At 40.0% G+C, this 21,781-nt stretch overlaps 1 protein-coding gene across 9 annotated transcripts in view; it reads right to left on the reverse strand.

The window, feature by feature from the left end:
• Window positions 1–21,781, reverse strand: part of Ralgapa2 (Ral GTPase activating protein, alpha subunit 2 (catalytic)) — a 272,379-nt gene that overhangs the window by 205,992 nt on the left and 44,606 nt on the right. For 8 of the 9 annotated variants that reach the window (XR_374469.4, XR_374468.4, XR_866275.3 and 5 more), the window contains exons 4-9: window positions 14,847–14,904; window positions 7,542–7,585; window positions 5,816–5,993; window positions 4,585–4,700; window positions 3,343–3,481; window positions 1,409–1,608 (exon numbers count right to left, since the gene is read on the reverse strand). Coding sequence is in view for 3 of the 9 variants with exons in the window: in XM_006499519.4 (XP_006499582.1) it covers window positions 1,409–1,608; window positions 3,343–3,481; window positions 4,585–4,700; window positions 5,816–5,993; window positions 7,542–7,585; window positions 14,847–14,904 (735 nt within the window). In the remaining 6 variants the exon portion in view is untranslated. The remainder of the gene's footprint in view (window positions 1–1,408; window positions 1,609–3,342; window positions 3,482–4,584; window positions 4,701–5,815; window positions 5,994–7,541; window positions 7,586–14,846; window positions 14,905–21,781) is intronic. The other variant, XR_003952992.1, reaches the window with a different exon arrangement.

Consider the following 21,781-nt stretch of genomic DNA (forward strand, 5'->3'; position numbering starts at 1 on the left):
TCTTTTCCCTATCAAAAGTACAAGTTCTAGACCAAGAAAAAGATATTGTTTCACTTGGGGAACAGAAAAACAACAACTCTGCATGTATAGCAAAGGACTTTGTAGCAAAAATGTGAATTCTATTGTGAAACAGAACTTTAAGTATATTTTAAAGTCATTTATAAAACTAGTATATTGTTTTAAAAGTTTTGATCACCTTGATAAGGATACTAGTTTTTTTGTTGCTTGTTTGTTTTGACACAGGGTCTCTCTATATAGCCCAGCTGTCCTGGAACATGCTTTGTAGACCAGGCTGGTCTCAAACTCAAGGAGATTCACCTGCCTCTGCCTCCAGAGGACTAGGGGCAAAGGTGTGCACCTCCACGCCAGCTCACTTACTTTACGTGTATGAAAGAATATCATATTTCAAATCTGAAATAAAAACTTTGAGGAGACAAATATACTCATTACTGTTTTCATTTCATCTTTCAAAGTATAAAGTTAAGGGGTTTTGGTTTGTTTTGAACTACCTCTCAGGAAGCCCTTTGTTGTTCTCACTGTACTTCTATACCAGAGATTCTTTTGAAAACAAGTTTGCCCTCTGGGTCTCCAGTAAGTCCTCTACAATGGATCCATAGGCTATAAACTGCTTGGTGCTCCTCCTTCGACCAAGGCACCAATGACCTTGAAATACAGCAACTTCTGCTCTGCCTCCTCCAGCATATGTTTTTTTCCAGCTTGGAGCAACGTCCTATTTCTGGAGCCTCCTTGACATCAGCAAACCTTCAATAAGTGCACTACAGTTGCTGGCCCTGTTCTTGGGGACAAGAAACAACGATAATCAACCCACACAAAACCATGACCCCTCAGTGATGCGACTGATCTCTAAGTTCTAAAAACAGTAGTGTTCTACCAAGTACACACACTGAAGGCCCTCCTACCTGACAAGTCTTTCCTGAAGGCCTCAGAGAAAGGCAGACTTCTCTCTAGGAACAGCATCATAAAGCAACAACTACCCCGGGATCCTGAGCTGCTGGCCCAAGCCTCTCCTGAGATGCCAAAGGCTACATGACAGCATGAGCCCTTTCCATAGGCCAGATCTACAGAACATGAGGGCCTTCCAACTGGTGAAGGAAAGGCAAGACCCTGTGCCTGTGCTCAGAAAACACAACACCTACAAGAAGGAGAAAGAAGGGAGGCAGGAAAGTATCCACAAGAGCTATAGTCCCAGAATTTTGCTTGCCCCTGAGACTACCTTCTTATAGCAACTCCAACACTGCATAGCTCCTCTAAAACCTCAGACCTGCAGACAAGTGAGCCAGTAAATCAAACCTACAAAATCTGTAGTTCTAACAATCAGTTACTTTGCTAATGTGCTTGTGTGCTTATTATACAAGAGAAAGAGATTTTAAAATGATGGTTGTCATACCTGGATGATTTTAGGCAATACATCAACTCCATTTTTAGTGTTTTGTGTTGCAGTTAGATACTTTTTTTCCAAAAAGAAAGTTACAATCCATTTAATGAAAACAACACGAGCTGCCATGTATGGAATTTTTGTACTGTAAATTGTTTCATTATCTCGAGTTACAGTAACATATACTGGCTTTGGTCTCAAATGGGGAATTTCTGATAGAAAGAAAAAGAATACGCAATTAAGTTAGTGAATCTTAACATTACATAATCCCTGTGAACTGTTCCAATTAATCAATATATTACATATATTTGGTTGTTTGGATAGCAATTAAAAGTGATAACCTATAAATGTTTAAAATTAGCATATTCTTGCAGGTTTGATTCTGATTTTGCCTTTTAATATAAATAAAAAGAGGTGGCCATTATTGCCTACATACTGCAATAGTATATAGCCACACTAATTGTTCTTGTTAACAATTATTAAAATTATTTGAAACTATAATGGTGAATATTATCTTCATTTCTAGTATACTTAATTTAATGTTATTTTATAACTGAAACAAATGTAAAATCATACATGAACTTTAACAAAAAATATCTAAAGCCAGACACTGTGGTATAAGTCTGTAATTGCTATACTCAGAAAGACAAGACTTTTCATCTAAATGAACTCAGAAATTCATGTTACATCTTTGAAGTCTCAGGTACCATCTTTTCAAAAGAAAAAGTCAGTCCTTTAAGTTTCATCAAATATGTATACTGTATGGCCGGATTTGAGACACAAATTGCTGTAAGTCCTATGTTGTATCTTAACTACTACTTATATTTCTGGAGTACCTTAATGAGGCAAAAAATATCGACAATAAATAATTTTTTGTTGTTATTTCTTTTTCATTACAGAATCTCTAAATATAGCCAAGGTTGGGTTCTAACTCACAATTCTGCTGCCTCAAGTTCCCAAGCCCTAGGACTGAAGCTATGAGCCACCATGACCAGTTTCAACATATAACTTTCAACCTAGCAGCATCAGCAATGTATAGTGTTTTTATAATGAACACATATAGCACAAAGTCAGAAATAAATTTTGGAAAAAAATATATATAACAAAATACAGGTCCCAGGACCTCTACAGTTTTTAAAATGCACCATGCTTCAGCTAGTCTCCCTTCTCATATGTTTGTGTCCATTTTTGTTTGTGACTCTGTGTGTGTGTGTGTGTGTGTGTGTGTGTGTGTGTGTGTGTGTGTGTGTTGAATTAGTTTAACAAGTTCTACAAGCAGAGTACAGTCCCACGTGACCTCTTCTCTTCCAAAGCTATTCTTAATTATCCATCTACCTAATTTCTGTCTTTCTAGGGAGAAAAACGTATAACCACTTTCCCCACTTTAGTGGGTGATTCTATCCTGTGAATTATAATTTCTTATAAAAGGTAACTGTAGGGGCTAAGTTAAATATCTTTTCTGTTTCCCAGTGTTCTGGGGGCTTCCTATCTGTAGTCTGTCCCATCACAAAAGCATCTCCCCCATAAGACCTGTCAGCATCCTGGTAGATAACAGCCCAACATAAAGTGCACGCCTCCAGCTCTGTGCCCTGGGCTGGCCTACCTAGCCATTGAGCAGGGTGTGGCATCACTAAAATTCACTACACATATGAGGAGATTGAGAAATGCAAAACATGACATTAAAAAGTAGCAAACATACAAAAATAGCATAACATTCTACTTTTACAGAAACCATGGATCTCTTTATTTCTATGAGGCAAAACCTCTTAGTGGGTTCACATAATTGAATCGTTGATTAGGTAACTTTAACTTCTCATAACAGCATTACCATTCAATATGAACATAAAGTAACTATTTCGCTTTAGAACACTCACAAGGATTACTATGGAAGCTACTGTACAGCTGCCCTGTGGATGACACCCACACAGGAATCAGACAGTACTTACCAAGTACAGGTTTGTAGATGTTGGTTAATTTAGTAAATGATGGAAACAAATGAGGAAGATAATACTTTCGAAACAACGTAAAAAGAAATTTAAAACCAGTATCTTGATTCTCTTTATTCTTCCACTCCAAGCTTGCAGCCTTTAGATAATATATGGGAAAGAATATTTGCATAATTACAGTTTAAATTAATGTATACAAACAGGAAATATTATGCTGAAATTCTGTAAAGAAACTGTATCTCAACAAAGCTCAAAAGACAATAAGAATTGCAGGTATTGTAAACCTGAACAAGAACCCATGACTAGGTGTCAAAGGCCCAACGGCAGATCCTACTAATTTTGCTAAAGGGACACACTATCAAGTTCCTTCTAAATATATCATCAGAAAAGCTTCTCTGTGCGATGAATGATGATTACTATACAGGCTCACAACTGTTCACAGTGCAGAGAATAGCAGCTGCAGGTGCTCAGGCCCCCCAAAAGAACACCTGCATCACCCCTTCCCCGTAGCTTAGGGACACCAGGAAGAGGAGATAGAATATTCTAAATGTCAGAGGTCAGGAAGAACAACGACAAAATGGTTTTGGACTAGACATGCAGGTCCTACCACGGCAGCTGTGGTTGCCTGCACAAGGCCAAGACAGTCAACACTCTGAAATGGACAGAGGAGGAGGTTTTGGCAGGTGGCAGCTGCTGGGTGGAGAATCAATTTTCTTCATCGGTGTGGCCCACAGTAGGCTGCCCATGAGCCAGTAGATGGCCCTGCACTCATGCACATCTGGGCAGCTGTAATTGTAATCAGTAGGATATTTTAAAGAGGAGAAGCTGGGTGAGGTGGCATACTCAGTAGGCAGATGAGATCAAGGCCAACCTGGTCAAAAATAAGTTCCAGGCCAGCCAGCCAGAGCTACCCAGTGAGATCCTGACTCAAAAAAAAAAAAAAAAAAAAAAAGAATTTAGAAGGATGATGGAGGGGGAGATTCAGGAAGTATGAAAATGATGTAAATATACTGCATTTGTGTATGAAATCACACACACATATATATGTAAAACTGCCTTAAATAATTCATATGAAAAGTACATGCTGAAGTGGCCCAGCAACAATGCATGCCCTGTGTTTAATGAATCACTACATAAAATTGCCTCAAGGAAAGCAATACAGCCATACAGAAAGAAGGAAGGCAGTAACTCTCCATCCTATGAAAATGAGCCCATCAGTGAAACAGCTATGATTTTTCTGACCTGAATAACCATGTATTTCAACAGTATTTGAAGAAAAAAGCAGGTTTGGTCCTCAGCAATCTTCTCCCCTGATATGGCTGGCAGAAGTGGGGTGATTTCCTCTGGGTATATTTTTGCTGAAAGGTAGAAAATAATGAGAGTGTATTCACTACAGCTGAATTTTAAATAAGGTTTTAAAATGGCCTTTATTACAACACATCTATGCAGCCACTGAAACTTCTCAGACTGAACCCCAAGGCAGTATGTACAGGACGTAGGGCCCAGGACAGAGGTCCACAGAGGCTTCTCTCTCTGGACCATTCTTTTCCCTTCAAAGTCTGTTTCGGTCAGCCTGAATCCAGTGCAAAGAAGTGTTACACATTAAGTTCTCATTCACAGAACACAAATAGTCCAATGAGGCCACTACTGTCCTTTCAGATATACTACATGGAAAAACACAGCTGGCAAAGTAAGATGAATGGCCTCCTAAAGCAACAGTGGTGAGAGCAACAGTGGTTTGGGAAAGCAGGTTTAAATTTCATCAGCTGGCACAGAACACTTGTGAGAAGTACACCTTCCCCTGAATTCCACTCCTTTTTCCATCACTTCAGAATTTTCTCATTATAATTTAATAGAAAACAGGCTCCAGCTTTTTTGTTCTGATTTGTTTGGTTGGTTAGTGGTTTGGTTGACTGGTTTTAAGATAGAGTCTCTCATAGAGCCCATGCTGGCCTCAAACTTAGTAGGTAATCAAGGCTGACCTTAAGATCTTGATGTTCCTGCCTCTTCCACCCCACTCCCCCCAAGGGCTGGAGTCACAGGCTTGCATCACCACTCCCTGTGCACAGGTTTTTTTAGTCTTTATTTTGTGGTACTCTGAGTTGAACCTATGGCTTTGATAATAATGTCTTTGGGAATCCTCCGTGATTCTTTGGGCTTCATTTCTATTCAAGAACATCAACACCAAGGAAAGCCTCAGAGTAAGTTCAAGAGCAATTCAGGGACTGGAGAGGTGTCTCACAAGTTAACAACACTGGGTTCGCTGCTCTTCCAGAGGACCAAGTTTGGCTCCATGTCAGGTGGCTCACAATCTAACTCCAACCCCTGGGGGATCATCTTGTTCTGGCTTCTTCATATACCCATATACATGAGGCACAAGCTTACAGACACACATATATATGCACATACACATAAATAAAAAATAAAATTAGAGGAGTCATTTCAACATGTCACACCTGCTAATGCTGCTTACCATCAACTATACTAGGGCTAGGGTTGATGAGTGTCTCCAGTGTGCAGGGACCCCTGGATGACAAGACCGCTGGGAAACCAGGCACTAGGCAAGCGAAAATCAGCACCTGCTCTTCTGCACAGTTTGTCTGAAGTGCTTGAAGCCACAAAAGAAATAGTCTGATTCCTTCACATCTTATCTAAAAACAGAACAAAAAACAAACATTTAACAAAGATTTGTAGAAATGTTTTGCAATGTAGCATCAGTCTTAAGACAAAGGAAAATGGAGAGAGAGAGAGAGAGAGAGAGAGAGAGAGAGAGAGAGAGAGAGAGAATGAATATGTGTCAGGAATGGTGGTATAACACCTGTAATCCCAGTACCTGGGAGTCTGAAAAAGGAAAATCTCAATTTAGAGGTCAGCAAAAAGAGAGAAAAGGAGGGGAAAGAGGTGGGGGAGGAGGAGGAGGAAGGGGAGGGGGAAGGAGGGGAGAGGGAGATGAGGAGGAAGAGGGGGAGGAGAAAGAGGGAGAGGGAGTAGGAGGAGAAAGAAGGAGAAAGAGGAAGGGGAAGAAGAAGAAAGAAGGAGGAGGAGAAAAGAGAGAGAAGGGACAGAAAGGAAGGGAGGGAAAGGGGGATAAAGTTATCATTAAATTACACAGGCTCTTCCCTCAGTGACAAGCGAGGATGCAATACATACAGCACAAAGGTTAAAAGCTTAGGTGCTAGAGAAGGCAACCTGGTTTCAAATTCATACTCCACTACTTTCTGGCTGTGATACATGGAAAATTCATTTTCTTAGTCAACCCATCTGTGAAGCAGCAGGACTGAGTGAGCTAACATGCACATAAAGACACATAAAGGCACACAAGGCAGTGTCTGGCTCCCATTATTAATAGTATTTCACTCTGTAAGGCAACATCTCCCCATCATCAGTGCTCAACTATCCATGGAGCAATGGCAGAGACACCCTCCTTCCACATTTCCACTATGTGAGAACAGAGCAGAATTTCAGCCATCTTAACACAATGTTCTTTGGTGCTAAATGAGACTCTGAAGACCAAGCTGAGTGACATGGGGCTGCTTTCCTTGCCTTGCGTCTATACTCAGCTGCTTCCTGCACCATTACCATGATCTGAATGAATGGCAAGCAGCACCCAATAGAAAAGGAGCAGCATACCCCTTTTTATTCTACACTCACTTCCATCTCTTCCTTAGTTCAAAACCACACATAGCTCCTTTTCTATATTCCTAAATGATTAAAACAAAGGCAATAAAAGAAGATACATGAGTAAACAAGAATGAAAAATGTGGGGCTAGAGAGATAGCTCAGCAGTTAAGAGCAATGACTGCTCTTCCAGAGGTCCTGAGTTCAATTCCCAGCAACCACATAATGGCTCACAACCATCTATAATGGGATCCAATGCCCTCTTCTGGTGTGTCTGAAGACAGCAACGGTGTACTCACATATACATGAAACAAGTAAATCTTTTTTAAAAAAATGAAAAATGTGTTCTCAAATGCAAATCAAACATGCTGGAGGAGTTCTCATGGTCTTTAATCACAACCGTCCATAACGCAAGTTGCAGAGGATCCAACGCCCTCTTCTGATCTCTGCTGGCACTAGGCACACATGTGATGCATATACATACATACATGCAAGCAAAACTCTCATACACATATAATAAAGTAAATAAATCTAAAAAAATTTAGAAAAATATTCCAGCATACTTTCATAAAAAGGATTACCTTAATAGAATTTCCAGTGTGTAAAAGCTTCTTTAAAGTTGAGCCTAGAAGTTTAAAACAATTGATTAGAAATAGAGTATACAAACAAATATTTAAAACATATAAGGGGATATTAAATACCTATATTTATTTTATTCTATTTTTATTTATGTGTGTATATGTGATATATGTGTGCATTCATATACATGTATGTATGCATGAACACTGTGGGTGCAGTTACCCTCAGAGCCAGAAAAGGGCACTGGATGGATCCCTGGAACTGGAGTTACAGCCAGTTGGCTGCTGAGGGAGGGAGAGTCAGTTTTCTTCAGAGATTAGGGCCCAAGAGCCTACACATCCTCCAGTGTATGGTCTACACCTACACACTTACAGGAAGCAGTAAAAGGATTCCGTTTTTTGTTTTTTGGTTTTTTGTTTTGTTTGTTTTTTTTTTTTAAGAAAGAGACCAAGCCGGGTGGTGGTGGCGCATGCCTTTAATCCCAGCACTCGGGAGGCAGAGACAGGCGGATTTCTGAGTTCAAGGCCAGCCTGGTCTACAAAGTGAGTTCCAGGACAGCCAGGGATACACAGAGAAACCCTGTCTCAAAAAAACAAAACAAAACAAAACAAAACAAAAAGAGAGAGACATGTAGTTTGAAGGAGAAAGTGGTGGGACAGGTAAGGGAGAACTGAAGGAATGGAATGGGGAGTAGATGTGATCTAATACATTATAGGTATTCTATGAATATTAAATAAAATATCTTAAAGATTCCTAGATGACACTAAAAAATATAACCCATAAAAATTGATAAATTGAATAACTTCAAATTAAAAACATTATTCTTCAAAATTATAGTAAGTTATAGAGAAAATATTTCCAAGGAATATATCTGATAAGACTTTTACCAAAAATTATCAGACTCTCCAAAATCATAAATAAATAAATATATAAACAAACAAACAAACCAATGTAACTTTTAAATGGTTAATCTTGATATATACATGTTACTGAAGATACACAGAAATCACATGAAAAGTTCAAGCCCATGAGTCAATGAGATGGCACAACCAGCTGGGCGGTGTTAGTGCACACCTTTAGTCCCAGCACTCGGGAGGCAAAGGCAAGTGGATCTCTATGAGTTTGAGGCCAGCCTGGGTGAGTTCCAGGACTGCTAGGGCTACACTCAAAGAAACCCTGTTTCAGAAAAAGAGAAAGAGAGAGGAGAAGACAATTATCAACAAACTAAACAGTGACTATAATAACTGCTGTTAACTGAACTGTGAAATTGCTTTGGACATAAAATGATATGGCCACTCTATAAAGAGTTTACCAGTTAAGTATACTCTACAAGAGATAGGAAAGCTTATGTCCACATAAAGACCTGTACATAATGTCTAACAGTAGGTTTATGATAATAGCCAAATATGAAAATCAACTGAATATTATCAGCAAGAGAAAAAAAAATCAACAGATGATGGCAAAGCCATACAATGGAATACAGCTCTACTCAGAAATAAAAATAATGAACTATTAGAACATACCACATAGATGAATTTCATAATTGCTATAGCATTAAAGATGCTGTGCTGGCTAGTTCTATGTCAACTTGATACAAGCTATTGACATCTGAAAGAAAGGAACCTAAACTGAGAAAATGCCTCCTTAACCTCAGACCATAGACAAGTTTATAGAGGATTTTTTAAATTGGTGATAGGTGTGGAAGAACTCAGTACATTGTGAGTGCTAATACCCTGGGCTAGTGTGTTCTGGGTTCTATAAGAAAGAAGGCTGAGCAAGCCATGAGGACCAAACAAGAAAGCATCAGCTCCTGCCTCCAGGCTCCTGCCCAGTTTGAGTTCCTGCCTTGGTTTCTCTGAATTGGATTCTACTGAATCAGGGTATGTAAGTCAAATAAACCCTTCCCCCCACCCCAAGTTGCTTTTGGTCACAATGTTACATGACAGCAATAGTAACCCTATCCAAGGTAGACACCAAACAAACAAAGAAGAAAAATGCTATATGATTCTATCTAAATCAGACTCTAGAAAATGCAAAGGCAGACTAGTTTCTTTTAATTTGAAGAAACACAACTTATCAATTTTTTTCTTTTATGAATTTTACTTTCAGTGTCATATCTAGTGAATCTTGTGAAAATATATTAGTGATTGGTGCTGGGGTAGGGAAGAAAAGAACAAAGGGATAACTAAGGAGAATGAGGAAGTTTTGAGGGTGATGCTGCATTCATCTATCTATCTATCTATCTATCTATCTATCTATCTATCTATCTATCTATCTATCTTCCATCCCCTCCCCAATAAACCTGTTTTCTAGAACAATAAAATAAAAATAAGATCAGGAGGCCTAGATGTACCTAGTAAGAGACTAGAAGGATGGAGACTTGTAATCAGACAGACATCCATATGATAACAAAGGGCAGGAAGCCCCTTGAGGATGGAGAAGAGGAACAATGGGCTTATGGGTAACAAGAAGGATCAGGAGAGGACAAAGCCACAAAAAAGGCGATGAGACAATGTAGCACCAAGCTGACACAGTCTAAGGAGAGGGATGCCAAACCACTTCTGGAAGTAGCACTAAATAAAAGAGGCCAGGACCTTCTGTGTTCCTGAGGAACAACACAGAAGGATTGAGTCTCTAAGAAAAGCAAGGTTTCAATGACCAAGGAGGTGAAAGAAAGGCCAAGCGGTGGGGCAGCTAGCAGCTTAGCCAAGAGAACTGGCTCCAAGTTCACAGGAGCATTAGTTCCAGCCACTCCTTCCTAAGCTGAGATATGAACCTGGCCCTCTGGTGAGCCCATCCTGGCCGAGGCACTTGGGAGAGTCCTAGTGTCAAGTGTACAGGCGGCCCAGCCCTGAGGGATGAGTGGGAAGTGGATGGACAGCTGCAAGGGGATCAGGGAAGGTCCTCCAACTCAAGCTGCTCAGAGGTGGGACCAGTGGAGTAAGAACTGTGAGGGAAGGCTTGTTATGTCATATGTCCCACCATGGGAGACACACTGGGTAGCCCGAGTATAAACCCAGGGACAGGGCTGAAAAGTCAAAAATTGTATTTCACTATTTCACTATAAGTAAATGCACTTGGTTTTTATACTGTAGAATAAAAACTGGTTGAATAAATTAGACTTAGTAATTAATGACATATAAAATGCATAATCAAATACTACATGGTATTGAGTATTTTTCACTGAGTCCTATCCCTTTAAACCAAAAGACTGCTTATTTTAAGCACCTTTGCTATAAAACATCTCTAAGTACAGTTTTCCAGCCATTAAACAAACAGGCACAACTGCACTGAGAACCAGGTAGGAACCCTGCTCTGTGGATGCTCGTGAATAGGAACCTCTTTCTAAGCAGACACTCGCAGAACGTTAGTCCTGTGTTGGCATCACATGGGCACCAGGAGCAGTACAGCCTGCTCTCACATTAAACATCCGGTTTTGCTGTCACTACAGCATTCTCTGCCAGCTCTCAATTACTGTCAAGCAGCCGCTTTAGCCACTGCAACTTCCAAGCTTAAAGCTGACTGCAGGAAAAGCTTCAACACTTTTGCATTCGCTATCAGTCACAAAACTTTCCAAAGAGTTCAGTCCCGGGTTAGCATCACTTAGCAAGGCCTCCATAAACCTGGATAACAGATCTATGTTTACTTCATACTATAAAACACAGAGTTGAAATGTGCTTACTATTGCACTGATTTACAGCAAAAACCTAGCCTTAAATTGCATTTGTGTGTGTGTGTATGTGTGTGTGTGTGTGTGTGTGTGTGTGTGTGTGTGTGTAGGTTACACAACAAGTTTTCTCGCCATGGGTTCCAGGGGTTGAACTCAGATCGTCTGGCTTGGTGGCAAACACCTTTACCAGCTGAGCATCTCACTGACCCTCCAATAAAAAATAAATTAAACAGTAAAATCCAAAACAAGGACAAACTATAGCTATTGCTTCCATTAAAACTGTTTTAAGAGAAACAGACTGTCTTTGTTGCTATAGACAGATGAAAAGACAGGACAAGAAACAGACAAAGCATGGTGGCAACTGATGTTTCACACTGCCTGCCTCCTTCTGACAGAATGAGGCTACTCAGGGAGACTGAAGAGCTTGGGGTGGAGATTGCTTTCACTTTAGGTTCTCTGTGTAAGTGACTTGTCAATTCTACCATGGGACAGTAAACGGCACTGGTTACACCAGGTCCTACCCAATATCTGGATCGTATAGCAGTATTCCACTGGCAAGGATGCCAGACACTGACTGTGGAGAACCCAGGGTCAGCTGAGAGATGGCTGTGCTGTTCACAGTACACCACTCTCCTGACACCTGGGTTTACAGTTTCAGTTTCTAGTGTTAACTCAGTCAAGACCTCAAGTAACAAGTAACTCTTTAACAAACTCAAGTAAAATAGAGAGGAAGCCAGAGGCTTAAGACACACAAAGTCAGTATATAGTGACAAATTAACAGCCTCTTACCAATCCTAAAATCAAAAGGCTGTGAAAGGAACCCTTCTGTAAAGCAATAGTTAATAGCCTCCATCTGGACATTGTGGGCAACATCAGGCTACTTGGGACTTCATGACTCCACAGTCAGTAAACACTCACTCCAAAACTAATACACACTTTGTCAGGCTGCTGCCTAGCCCCTAGAGGTGTTACACAGACATTAACTCCCATGAATGTTCTCAGTTATATGTATCCTACATCAATATACACATTGCCAATCTAAACTTCAAAATAAGGGACTAGAAAAGGGGCTTGGAGTTAAGAGTACTCACTGCTCTTGTGAATACTGGCCTGTTCACAACCACTGTAACTCCAGCTTCAGGAGATCTGACTCCTGGCACTCATTTGCACATGCACATGATTGCACGCATGCATTAGAGAGCGTGGGCTCTCTCTCTCTCTCTCTTTCTCTCTCTCTCTCTCTCTCTCTCTCTCTCTCTCTCTCTCTCTCGCACACACACGCACACAAATAAAAATAAAATAAATCTTTACAATTCAAAACAAGTCGGATGCCAAAGTATATCTAACCTAAAGACCAAGGTAAGAGAGATATGGGCCTCTACATGCCACTGTCTACTTGACTTTATTAATACAGCAAAAAATACCTTTAAAAACGCTATCTGCCTCAAGAACTGGGTACATAAGCATCAAAGATAAGAATGCAAATGATTACACTTCAGCAATCTGACTACTCTGTATAGACAGCTTTGCATGCCCTATATAAATAAGACCATGGGGACTTTAATGGCTCAGATTAGTAGTTTGCAATCCCAGCTCAGGAAGTCAGAAGACCCTGCTCATTCTTGATTAGATGTTACCAAAACGGGTAAAGAGCAAATCATGTCAGCAATTTTAACTCATTTTCATGACATTAGACAACATTAAAGAATACTATGTACTCTGCACATAGGACTTGTTAAATTTCACAACACAATGCTAATTAATCTGCAGAGTTCTAGGATATTTATTCACACTGAGGTGAGCCCCCTACTCTTCAGACAGCCTGAAGTGCTATCTGAAGAAAACAGTGTGGGTTCCGGATAAATGCTGTAAGCCAAATTAGAAGCCATTCTACCTGCATAGCCAAGAATGCTACCCACTCACTTCTCATTCCCACACACAGAACCTCACAAATCCCAGCCTCGTTAGCTGACACTCTGCAGTTTTAAAATGTTTACCTTACTTTAAATACATAATCACAAAGCTCCAATTAAGCAGAAATGCTAGGGCAAACTTGCTCAGATTTAAAGGAAAACTTTGCTTATTTGAAAGATTTAAAGATTAGCATGATCTCTTAGATAATGATACAGTCTTTGAATGTCATAGGTATATACAATATACATACTTTACCTTCTTTAAATTTAAATTTGTAACGCAAAACTTGAATTCAATTTTTTATAAGAGTTTATTACCTGTTCTCACAGGAACAATCCTAAATTGAATTTAGAACTCTGAATTTTAGAATTCTTTTTTCAAGCTCTTTGATTTAGCACATGATGTTGCTCTCCCAACCAAGAAGCCCTGTTTACCTTTCAAGGCTCGGGTGGAAGTGACTTCTCTTTAAGATCCTTCAACTCTCCTAGGCAGAATTATTCAACCTTTCTTCTCCCTCCCCACTATATTCCCCTCACAGCATCAATTACACTGTAATTACTTTTCTCATTTACCTACCCAAGGGGCAAGAGACCATTCCAAAGCAAGAATGGTGACATGTTCTTCTTTTTGTCCCAAAGGTTTGTCTCTCCCTCAATAAACATTGGAATGTGTGAATATTCAAATAAAGATTCTATTCCAAGGTTCACACTCTCCTCCAATGTAGCCATCTGATACAAAAGAAAAAATGTATCAACTGGCAAACTCTTATAGGTAAAAGGACTGAAGCAGGAACTCTTTAAAAGGCATGCAGAACTATACCCTAGAATGCTCCAGTTAGGCTGGGCATTTTAAATGCATTTAAATGCTCTCAAGTAAAGAGCTGAGGAGAAGAGATAACACTGACACTTGCTTTGTTTCAAGTTCCCTTCTGGTTGGCACACCTTACAGTATCCAAATAGGGCAATTTTGAATAATAATGCAGACTTGAAGAACAAGTTTTTTTGTTAAAAAAAAATGTGAGATTGTTTAAGAAAATAGATCAGTGCTTCTCAACTTGATGTGCACAGGAATCCTTCTGTGTCCCTTGTTAAGAGACCACCATATTCAGAAGGTCAGACTGGGACCTAAAAGTGTGCATCTTTAACACAATCCTGGGAAGCCCATGGACTAGAATGCAATGGGAACATTTAAAATGAGAGATTTAACTTTTTGAAATGTATACACTGAGAATTGAATACATATATACAATCTCTTTTCACCATACCCATTCCCCACTCCCTACTCTGACTCCTGCTGCCCCCCACAATAGAGCCCCCTCCCAACTTTATGTCCTCTGCCCTTTCTTTAACCCTTCTCCCATCCACTCCAGAATGCTAACAGGCTTGATCTGTGCAGGTCTTGTACAAGCAAGTACATGAGAACAACAGCCCTCCTCATCCTCTGACTCTGATTGTCCTTCCCGCCCCCTCCTAAGACAGTCCCTGAGCCTTGGTGGAGGAGACATGACCATTTAGGGTCCACAGTCACTTATTCTCTACTCTAACCAGTTATGGTGATAAGCTTACTTTCCTACAAAGTTCAAGTTGGACTTGATTTAAATTACAAAGCCTTCATTTCTCTCTATAAGCTATCTTGGGAATATTAACTACATAAAGCAGTGTGAAACCTCAATTGGTAGAAATACATTATCACTAATACATTATTGGCTTTGCTTTCATCTTACCTATACTCTGGTAATGCCATCGAAAGAAAATTCGTTCAGGTAGAAACTGCAGTATTTTCTACAAAATAAGAAAAGAAAAAAAGAAACAAAAGCAACAAATGAAATATATGTTTTAGATAGGCCCATGTTTCTCATGTTTCTCACCTCACCTCCCCCCAACTTACAAACAAATAAATGTAAATATATGAATCTCATAAAAGCAATGCCTACAAGTAGGTCTTAAGTTGTACTTAGGAAAGCACCCATTAGTGGGTAATGAACAAATTTCTGAAACTCAAGAATACTGGGCTAATAAAAGTTGGTCTCACTAGCAAAAGCTGGCTAGAGAGTTAACTTCTTCAGAATGTGTCCCTATGCTCCAACTGATGGTCCTATGCCCATACACATATAAAGAGCACAAAATGATTCATGAGTTTAGAAACATGAAGCTGGGTGAGGAAAGTGTATGGGAAGGGAGAAGAAAGGAACTGGAGGAGGGGGGTGAAAGGGACTGGACTCGAACAAATGCATTATATTCATGTATAAAATTCTAAAACAATTTTTAAAGATTTTATTAGGTTTGCAAAGAAAAAATTTCAAAAGGTCCATGAGATTAACACACACACACACACACACCCTAGAGCACATTCTGGTAAATTATACTTGGATTCCTTTTAATTTTAATATAACTACTTAAAATATTCACTATATTCTTGTTGGGGGGGTAGGTTAGAGGACAACTTGTGGGAGTCGGCTTTCTCTTTACACTGTAGGTAACGGACTAAGTGGCAGCAAGCACCTTTGCCCACGAAGCCACTTCACTATCCCAGCAACCACCTCTCTTTAAAATGTAAAAGAAAAAATGCAAATGGCCAAAATATATCTTGTGGCATTAAAAGTGCATTACATTATCATTGTGAGATGAAAATTCCTATTCTTGCATCCTGTAGATGCATGTGTCTATAATCCCAGCAATCCTACAGGGATACAAGAGGCAGAGACAGGAGAATCTCTGGAAATTAGTCTGCTATAAGCAGTTGTGAGCAAGAGATCCTGCCTCAAACTAGGTGAAAAGCAAGAACCAAAAAAACAGTCCTCTGGCCTCACAGAGCACACTACAGTCACACACATAAGTATGCACGACTGAACATACACACACACACACACACACACACACACACGCAAATCATACACAGATATGTAAATGTTCTGTTCTGTTTTCCTTTTTGAGACAGCATCTCTCTGTATAGCCCTAGCTGTCTTAGAACTCATGTAGATCGGGCTGACCTTGAACTCACAGAGATCCACCTGCCACTGCCTCCTGAGTGTGGATTAAAGGTGTTGGCCCTCATGCACAATCTCAAAAAAATTTTGCTTTTACAAAGGCATCAGAAGACGTGAAGGTCAGTTCTTACCATTGATCTACATCCATTTGTTTATGTACAGACTGTGGTGTCTAGGGTCCCAAATGAGAACCTCACAGTTACTATTCAAATGTGCTAACAATGAGCCACATCCCATCCCTAAAACGTCAGTTCTCTATAAGCCAGCTTCTTAAACTGAAGGCTACAACTCCAAATAGGATCACTTAACAGTATCGGGATCACAAAAAAAGTTGGCAAGAGCACAAGGTTTCTGAACATGCAACAACCAACACTTAATTCAAAACCAAACGTAATGAATCCTCGGTGTTGCTGGCAGTGCCTGAGTGTGCTGCACCACACAGCTGCACCTTGGCTCCAAACACAGCACACACTTTGCATGCAATGCTAGCAAACACTACCTGAAACACCACAGCTCGGGTCTGAAACTATTATACGTTTATGAATTATACTGTGTTTAACAAGTGCATAAAGTTTTCTGCTCATATAGAATTGTAATGGTTTAATTACAGGCTAGAAAGATTTTCACTAGTTTCCTATAGATGCCTCAGAACATAAGAATTACATACATCTTTGGTTTGATGTACTTAATTCTTAACACTGTTGGTTGAGTTGGTAATGGGATGATCATCAAATGAATTTTGGCACCAGATTGGGACAGGATTCAGAAATCTAGCAATTTTTGAAATGCGCTTTCTTTTCTCTTTCCTTTTTTTCTGCCACTTTATACTATGCATTTGTGCAGTGGCATTCTCAGCACTGACAATCACAAAATAAAAACACTGATCAACTTCAAAAAGCTCTGAAGACACACTACATCTTACTTCAAATACTCAGCAAAGATCTAATTCTTAAGTTAAAAATAAATAAGCAAATCTTTCTCATTAGTATACAAATTTGATTTCATCTTTAATAAATGGTAAAGTTATATGTATACCAAAGTTTTGCTTTATGCTTCTTTGAGATTTATTAACAATAACTGTTTGGGATATATATTTCATACCTATATACCTGGGGCAGGTAAAGTTTCTCTGACAAGGGGGGGGGTCATAAGTAGAAAAATTTAGGAAGTCCTCCTCTACATGATGACAATAAAAGCTCACATGAGCCTTGTCCTACAAAAGGATATAATTTTTAATACCCCTCTTCCTACCCACACCGCCACTGTGGCTGTAGAATACAATACATGGGAGCAAGAGCCCACAGAAGTACGTAAGCCCAGCCAGCGGAGAGCAGCACAGCACAGCACCTCAGCATCTGAACTAGAAATGAGAGCCTCCACAGCTCGGCTGCTGCCAGAGCAAACAACTCAAGAGCCACCTGTAACCACATCAGGGCCCAGGCCACTGTCTTTGGTAACAAATGAACAGTCATCTTCACAAGACAAAAATCTTTGGAAAATAGACTACAAAATAGACTAAAATAGACTACAATACAAATAGGAAACAGCTGAGAGAAGAGAAGGAATGGGAAGGAAACTGGATGAGCAGGGGAGCCCTACCAGCTGAGGGAACTCTGGAGCACAGTCCCAGGCAGCTGGAAGTGAGCTGCTATACTCCAGGCCCATGGAGAAAAGAGCACGCCACAGGAAGACTGAAGGCACTAAGACCCAGAAGCTATCACCCATGCCTCTCTCACAGTAGGTGGCAAACTAAAGGGGAATCTGAGCAACTCATCTTTGTTGTGTGCCACAGTAATGTTTAAATTATTAATTCGCTTATTCTCATCAGATTGAAAGGCTGGAACCCTAAGAGAAGTGTACCCCACTTCAGGGGCCAGATGCTCCCCCAGCTGTTTCCAATTCATTCAGAAGTGGCTTCACATGGATGGACGTGAAGTCCTCCTATGGTTCGCTGCCTACTTCCTGACAGTTCTGTTTGCCTGAGCCAAGAGCTCACCTTCTTCTGTATTCTCCTTCGAGGGAAGCTCCTAGCTACAAGGTAGGACCACTTCTGGATACCACTCTTCAAGAAGGTGCTAAGTGTATTAAAGATTCAGGGTGAGCCAGGCCGTGGTGGTGCATGCCTTTATTCCTAGCACAGGGGAGGCAGAGGCAGGTGGATCTCTGAGTTTGAGGTTAGCCTGGTCTTCAGAACATGTTCCAGGACAGCAAGAGCTGTACAGAAAAACCCTGTCTTGAAAAGCCAAAAAAAAAGAAAGAAAGAAAAAAAAAAGATTCAGAGTGGATTTTGTCTTGATATGACATGCCCACTGGTTTTCAGATTTTTAACTTTTAATAGAAACCAAACTACTTTTCAGTTTCCAAAATAGATATTAATATTCCTCAGTTGTTTTTTTTATTAGTATATGGCAATGAAAAAGCACCTTTTAATATAAGAAAACAGAAAAAGCATCAAACAGGTAAGCGTAAAGATGTTTCCATATTGTCCAAGTCTCCCACAAAATCATCTCCAATTCACGTAAGGTCAGGTCAGGACAGGCCTTACTACTTCTCGTAAGTATTCAGATTTATGGAATGGGGCTACATTAAGGAGATTAAGAAATAAACTCCAAGCTGGATGTGGTGGCACACGCCTTTAATCCCAGCACTTGGGAGGCAGAGGCAGGCAGATTTCTGAGTTCGAGGCCAGCCTGGTCTACAGAGTGAGTTCCAAGACAGCCAGGGCTACACAGAGAAACCCTGTCTCGAAAAACCAAAAAAAAAAAAAAAAAAAAAGAAAAAGAAAGAAACTCCAAGGTTTAGATATGAAACATTGGGTCTAATGAATGTAATAATTCCAGAAGGACCTGTGAGATGGGCTGATAGATAAATTCACTGGCCATCAAGCCTGACAACCTGAGTTCAATTCCCAGGACCTATGATGGAAGCAAGAGTATTAACTTCCACAAGCTTCCCCTTCATATGCACTCCATGGTACATGGGCATGCACGTTCACAAGCAGATTCACACACACACACACACACACACACACACTAGTTTTTTTAAAAGAATATTTCCTAAATGACAGAATTTTATACAACAATTCAGAGACTGAAACAATAGCCATACTAACGCATCTTTCTGGACACTAATATTGTGAGGGGTGCTTTTTATGGATTAAATCCTATGAGGGTCAATAAATAAAGAGCCAAACACAACTACCCAGTCTAAATGCTAAGCCTGTGCCTCAGAAGTCCCAGATGAAGCCTACCTTTGGTGAGGCAAATGCAATCTGGCATTTCATGTACTGCAGCTGATATTCTAAGCTATACTGCTGTGAATGCCACATAAGCTATTGACATCTTGTTTGTAGTTTCACTGGAGAATAAAATAAAAAAATTTCAAGAAAGCCACACAGTGTGAATAAATATTACTTTTCTGGAAAACACATGACTCTGTTTAATGCTCAGTGCTCAGCTGAATCTATATGGTAATCCATTACAGCACACTCAAAATCGAAATTAGGTCTTACTACCGATCAGCACATCAGGGAATCTGTCATTCTTTTAACTGATTATCTATAGCTACTTTTTCTTCAGAACATACTGCATGACCAGGAATAATATGAAACATAAGCTGGAGTTTATACAAGATGCTACCATGAACTTTAAAACCACCAGTCTTCATTTAATTTAGATGGGAAACTTTTTGTTCCCCAAACTATTACCAGATGACTGCAGCACGCCAAGTTGGTTCACACTTGATTTCAAGTCTACATGGAAAGCAGTGAAGAATGAGGAAGATACTAATGCAGACCAGTTAATCTACCTGAAACACTAGCCAATTAAACCTGTTCAGCTCGGGACTAGAGAGCCAGGGAGTAACCCTTCCCCAAACCAGCTGTAGGGCATGATGCTGTGCGAAGAGAAGATGCTGCCCTGGGAGGAAACAGACTTCCTTTAAAAGAACAGACATCCTAGCTCCTTGACCTTGGAAGTAACAAATGTACAGGGAACTTAGATTGAGAATTGGAAGTCCCTTCAGGAGAGCATTCTGTGGGTGTCTTGACTACACAACTTCTGGCTTCAGAAGGAACCACGGACAGCCTGCACACACTTCCATATCAACCTACAGGACACATCTTTTTCACTACCGTCTGGTGGATTTTTACCAGTTACTAAAAATAACTCAACTCTGATATAAACAGAGTATTTTCACTAGCGGTCAATACTTGTTTAGAACCTTTAAATTCAAGTAAGACAGAGCTAAAACAAACAAACAGATAATCTTAACAATAAAATGAATACATTTTAGCTCAAAAAAATGCTTTATTACTTATACCAGAAATCCTTTCTACTACACAATACTACTTAATCTCTCAGCATGCTGTTATGGAATAAGTAAAACACAGTTCTGTATTGTCAGATTCCTATTGGTCACTGTAAATACTAAATTCACATTTCACCTCCTGGAACGCAACCACTTCAAAACAACCTTCCAGCATTCTTCTCAGGTGGACAGGCATAAGGCCCACTCTGCCATTACAGCTGGATTCCCTGGGAGAAAGGACTTACACTTTAGTGATACATCAAGTATCCTCAACATCAGGACCAGTGCCTAGCACACAATATTTTCTAATAAGCAGTGGCACAAGCAAACAGATCGATAAAAAGTCATGAAAAGAAATCAAAGGAATTCTAGTTTTAGTACACACACACACACACACACACACACACACACACACACACACACATGAGTTTGAGGCCAGCCTGGTCTATAGAGCTCCAGGACAGCCAAGGCTACACAGAGAAATCCTGTCAAAAAAAAAAAAAAGGTAAGGGGAAGGAAAAGAAAGAAGAAAGAAATCAAGAAATCAACCAACCAACCAACCATGGCAGGGAAGCACTAGGTGGCAGTTAATAAAACTGAAAATGTAACTGTGTCTCCAAACATTTTACATCTCAATACATGCTTAGGTCATTGCTTAAAAGATAATGATTTCTTAGCCCAGGAGAAAACAGACTTAAAATCTCTAAGAACTTAGACTTAATTTACAATACAAAAAAGGCTGGGCGTGGTGGCTCAGGCCTTTAATCCCAGCACTTGGGAGGCAGAGGCAATCGGATTTCTGAGTTTGAAGCCAGCCTGGTCTACAGAGTGAGTTCCAGGACAGCCAGGGCTATACAGAGAAATCCTGTCTCGAAAAACAAACAAACAAACAAACAAGCAAACAACACAAAAAGGACATTTAAAATAAATATGGAACATACTGTTTTTAAAGAGAGACATATCAGACATTCTACATTTTTTTTAATCAACCAAGATACTGAAAACCTGATTATCAATTGTCATGGTTTGAATATGCTTGGCCCAGGGAGTAGCACTATTTGGAGATGTGGCCCTGTTGGAATAGGTGTGTCACTGTGAGTGTGGGCTTTAAGACCGTCATCCTAGTTGCCTGGAAGTCAGTCTTTTGCTAGCAGCCTTCAGATAAAGATGTAGACCTCTCAGCTCCTCCTGCCTGGATGCTGCCATGTTCCTACCTTAGTGATAATGGACTGAACCTCTAGCCCTGTAAGTCAGCCCCAATTAAATGTTGTCCTTGTAAGAGTTGCCTTGGTCACAGTGTCTGTTCACAGCAGTAAACCCTAACTAGGACATCAATGAAGACCTAAAAAGACAAAGGTATCCTA

This window comes from Mus musculus, chromosome 2 (genome assembly GCF_000001635.26).
Source record: "Mus musculus strain C57BL/6J chromosome 2, GRCm38.p6 C57BL/6J".
In the NCBI taxonomy this organism is placed as follows: Eukaryota; Metazoa; Chordata; class Mammalia; order Rodentia; family Muridae; genus Mus; species Mus musculus.